Raw genomic sequence first — 5,115 nt, forward strand, 5'->3', positions numbered from 1 at the left:
GGCAAACCCGCCCCGATCCCGTTTTTGACGGGTTGGTGTCGGGTCAGGGCAGGCTAACCCAAATTGTCACCCCTAGTTTAAAGACATGACATTTTGGCAAATTTTCTGACCTGCATAACATTTGGCAAATTTTTCTGAAAAAGGTGACATAGTGGTCAATGTCCCGTCGATTCGTGAAGACTTCTCAAAATATGTGACATTAATGCACCTTGTAATATTCTTTCTCTTTGTTTACACAAATCTCATAAAATTATGGTTACATAGTGAGAGTTGTAATTTAGTCTTGATTATATGTAACAAGTTGATTTCATATATATATAATTTTTTTTTAAAAATCTCATTTATTTTTCACATGAGACAATCATGTTCGAACTGGAAACATCTACGTCATGGTGAGACTAGCTTTCTCAAAGGAATTTTTTTGCGTTCACAAGAACTTAAACCCAAGACTTTGCTTAAATGGAATCAAGTATGAACCAGTTCAACCAACCACATTTGATATTTCATACTTAGTACATCAGAAATCAAAGAAGCAATGAAATACCTAACCATAGATATACAAATTTTGCATCTACTTTCCATCATGTGCATGAAACTAGATGAAGCAGGTGCTAAATTAGCATGCAAAACGTTCACAATAGATTAGATGAGGTTAGGTAAATGGTCCACTATCGGGGCTCTAACATGGTTAAACTTATTTCATTGGTTGACGAAAACTTCTGCTTCTTAGAAGAATCACCTTCAAGAAAGTACTTCTCCATAAGGAAAGCAGGTTCCTTAGGTTGAGGCAAGGCACCCTCACTACTCAACATCACAACCACAGTTGACATACTTGGTCTATCCTCAGGATGCTGTTGGACACACAGAAGACTGATATGGATGCAACGCAACGCTTCTGATAGAACAGATGAATTCTCCATGCATGAATCTATCAAATCCAATGGTCTTCTTTCTGTCCAAAATCTCCATGCCTAAAACGTAGAATAAAAAACATGTCATTCATAAAGCTTCTTACTAGTAACAGGAAAAACAAACTTCTTTTCACTTACATGTCCAATAAGGTCTATATTGTTATTTGAGTTGGAAAATCCTCTGTTCTTCTTTCCACTTATTATCTCCAACAGTAATACACCAAAGCTGAAGACATCAGATTTAACTGAGAATAGCCCATGAATGGCATATTCAGGTGCCATATAACCACTGAAGAAAATGATTAAAAATATGGTTTAGATCATTATTGGGTGGAGGTAGATGCAAATAAAAAACTGTGTTGTGATATTAACTTACTATGTTCCAACAACCCTCCTTGTGTTTCCTTCAGTTTGATCTCCCCCAAAAGTTCTAGCCATGCCAAAATCGGATATTTTTGGGTTCAACTCATTGTCAAGTAAGACATTACTTGCTTTAAGATCTCTATGTATTATCCTCAACCTAGAATCTTGATGAAGATATAGAAGTCCTCGGGCAATTCCACATATAATGTTGAAGCGCTTAGACCAATCTAAAACTTTACCTTTTGCATGATCTGGCAAGGATAACAGAATTATTAACTCATTACCAGCAAGAATGAACAAATAATTGAGGTTAAAGGACAGAAAGGGGTAATATAAAGAGGGAAATGGGGGAGGAAAATTCTAAAAGAAAATGAAAAATAAATTGCAAAAGATATCAAGAGATCCAAACCAAAGATAAAGGAGTCTAGGCTTTTGTTAGGCATGTATTCATAGATCAGCATCTTCTCCTCTCCTTCATTGCAACAACCAAGAAGCTTAACCAAGTTTCGATGCTGAAGTTTTGCAATCAATATGACTTCATTCTTAAATTCATTAAACCCCTGTCCAGAACATTGTGAGAGCCTCTTCACAGCAATTTCTTGTCCATCTGGTAGGGTACCCTATAATTTCTCATCCGTATGTAACATATAAATATGATAAATAAGATGGATTCTATGTTTTTATGTTCATCAAACTAGCATGCTGCATAATTACCATGTATACAGCCCCAAATCCACCTTCTCCAAGCTTATTGTTAATTGAGAAGCCATTAGTTGCTTTGATAATCGTAGCAAGGTCAAAGAAAGGAAGCTCCAAGTCTTCTCTATCGCCTTCATCATTATTCTCTGCCATTAAGTTTCTCTCTGTTTCATTAGCTGTAAAGACCCAATAACATGCCACTAATTACATCACTGACACATTGTCTAGAACTAAAGGAAACAAACACACACACACACGTTAGAGGTTTTTAATTCTTTGAAAAAATGGAGAATATATGTTACTTTCTCTGTCAGCAACAACTTAAATTCAAATTTGCAACCACATAAGAAAGAAGAAAGGGAATGAAATTATATAATGCTGTGCAAAAATTTGAATGGATAACACTGGTAAGGCTCTTGTATAGTACTACTCATAAGAGCTTGACTAGCTCAACCAAATCATTGTGATCATGCGAAAAATCTTTAATACCACCGAGGTACCTACGACAAACCAACGGAGGTGCGCCACATCAGCAACTTTTTCTGAAGAAAAAGAATAAAAAAGCAACTTTAGTATTTTACACTATGTACTAGCCATAGTACATAGTGTAAAACACCCCGTTGTACCCAGTTTATAAAGAACTAATTCAACCCAAAAGCTTAAGCTGGTGGGTGAGACTACATTAATAGTTTTATATATCTCAATATGCCCCCTCACACGAGAGCCCACTGGACTTGAAGGGGGACAATGCACAGCCCACCTACCTGTGCGAACAAAGAAATTCCACTTGAAAGAAAATGGGGGGCGGTGAGGATCGAACCGGTACACCGAAGCTCTGATACCATGTAAAGAACCAATTCAACTCTAAAAGCTTAAGCTAGTGGGTGAGGCTACATTAATGATTTTATATATCTGAATACAGTTTCAATACTACCATGGTACTAAAAGTGTTCTCGTGATCATGATGTAAATAAATCACGGTGGAACAGGACATGCAATGGCTTCAACACCCCGGCATTCAAATTAGAAGCAAGAAAGGTTTAATTTGATTGATATTCTTGTTCTGTATGTCACTGTCAATTTCGTGAAATGAAATAAGCTAGAGTAAGAAAGCTACCTCTTAACTTTTTCATTCTCTTGACAACATAGAGCAAGGCCAGAATCACCATAAGAACTGAGGAGATCATGATGATTATTGCTACCACCTTATTCTTGTGTTTTTCTTTCAAGGCTTCATGATTTATACAGAAATGAGCAGAATAAGTTATGAAATCATTGAAAAATATATAAAGTTATGCCAACAGAATAGCAAATACAGTAGAGTTGAAAATCATTTATCTTAGTCAATAAAATATCAATGACTTGAGAGAGATCAAGACCTTACCTAACTCTGAAATTTTCATTCGAATATATAGATCCGGACCACTTCTAGAAAATTGTCTGATATCCTTGAGGTCACCGAACCACATCAAACAGCCACTACCTCCTCCTCTCATATCTGAATTTGCATAAGCTTTACATGAACAATTCTCTAAGCATCTAACCCTGCATTCATTGAGATTCATACTCTCATTGACCCAAGAATGTGAAGTATCAGGATATTTCAGCCCACTAAATTTCAAAAACCCATGTTTGCTCCTATCCTCACAGCTCAATTGTTCAGTGAGTAAACATCCTGTAGTCCAATCCATGGTGTCCCAGTTTCCTTGTGATCTTGGCTTAAACCCTTCTAAACACTGGCACACTGGCGAGTCACCTACGATGCAATTTCCATATGGTCCACAAAGATTATACGAGTCACAGTTATCTCTAGGCACAGATGCATAAAGCCTCCAAGATTGAGCTTCTTCAATCCATATGTACCTCTGGCGAGTGCTAATGGTTTGGTTCATAACAATCCTTGAAATTATTGACTTATTCCTAAGGTTGTATGTGTAGTACACTTCATCCTTGTTGGAGACAAACTTGAACTCAAAAACAGGATTGTTCTTCAATTCTGGGGCGCCAGTGAATCCAAGGCCATTCCAAGATCCACCACGGTAGTACTCTTTTGAGCCTTTCCACATAATTATTTGAGGAAAACCTTCAAGTGAGATACCCCAAGAAAAGTCTCCAGGTGATGGATCATCCCAGTTCTTCCAAGAAGATACACGCCATTCAAGACCTGTTTTTAAGTCCCAACCCAACTTCATTCCTGGTAGTAATGTATCAGAAGGATAATCAAAGCTTTGCCACATGTAGTTTTCAGGATCTTCATCTCTCTCATCTCTCAGTACTAAATTCCCAGAATTTAAGAGCTGAACAATGGGATTCAGAACCAGAACCTTCTTTCTGGACTCTGCTGACCAAAACACAATCAAATCATGGTTAACAAGAACAAGATTCCCTTCACTGTTTATATGCAAGATGCTAGAGTTGTCTTTCACAGGGTTGGCTCCATTGGCAACCCAAACAACAGTCTTAACTGGTATATGCTTGTACCATATTCCCAAGTAACGGTTTGCAAAACTTGCTGGACTGAAGAAACCCAATTCAAAGTATCCATCTTCAGAAACTAAGGTCTTTCCTTCAGAAAGTGATTGGAACCGTGATATGGAGTCAGCTGCACTGGAGATATGAAAAAAGAACAAGAGAGTCTTAGTAAAGACAAACACAAGACAAAGATTTTTCATCACTAGACAATCCTGTGTGTTTTTTCTCACTGAAAAGTGGAAAGAGCATCACACCTCTCGGATTTTCTACAATCCTCTAACACGAATTTGTAACAATGATTTCTGTGGTGTTTTACTTATTGCTTTGTTATTCTTCAATCCATATAATGTATGGTTTGCTCAAATTATAGCCACAGTGCCGTCGTGCTGCAGAAGTAATTAGCATATTAAGAGAGATATCAAAATCAGAAAAGTGGCTGTTCGTAAAGATCTTTTCGCTGCCTAATATCGTCCTTTCTTTTCCGTCTATCTTAATTTTATAGAAAAAGTGGACGAGAAAGTGTAAAAAATTATCAAATATATATCAAAATGTCATTTCATTTAAAAATAATACAAAACTATGTCGTTTATAATGACAAAAATTTTTCCCAATTAATATTTATACTTTTAAAGAACATAAAATTGTGACATTTTAATTAAAATTATTTTTT

The 5,115-nt window shown here is 36.5% G+C and overlaps 1 protein-coding gene across 1 annotated transcript; it reads right to left on the reverse strand.

The window, feature by feature from the left end:
* Positions 1 to 483: 483 nt before the first annotated feature.
* On the reverse strand, positions 484 to 4,730 carry LOC133284466 (G-type lectin S-receptor-like serine/threonine-protein kinase At4g27290). Its single transcript, XM_061481485.1, has 7 exons — positions 3,358 to 4,730; positions 3,091 to 3,204; positions 1,989 to 2,149; positions 1,684 to 1,894; positions 1,288 to 1,525; positions 1,050 to 1,200; positions 484 to 971 (listed from the first exon to the last, which is right to left on the reverse strand). The coding sequence occupies exons 1-7, from the start codon at positions 4,643 to 4,645 to the stop codon at positions 669 to 671; spliced, it is 2,466 nt and encodes an 821-aa protein (XP_061337469.1). The 5' UTR covers positions 4,646 to 4,730; the 3' UTR covers positions 484 to 668.
* Between the last annotated feature and the right edge of the window lie 385 nt (positions 4,731 to 5,115).

This window comes from Gastrolobium bilobum, unplaced genomic scaffold, assembly GCF_033153095.1.
Source record: "Gastrolobium bilobum isolate Gb01-03AN ecotype WA unplaced genomic scaffold, APGP_CSIRO_Gbil_v1 utg1818, whole genome shotgun sequence".
In the NCBI taxonomy this organism is placed as follows: domain Eukaryota; kingdom Viridiplantae; phylum Streptophyta; class Magnoliopsida; order Fabales; family Fabaceae; genus Gastrolobium; species Gastrolobium bilobum.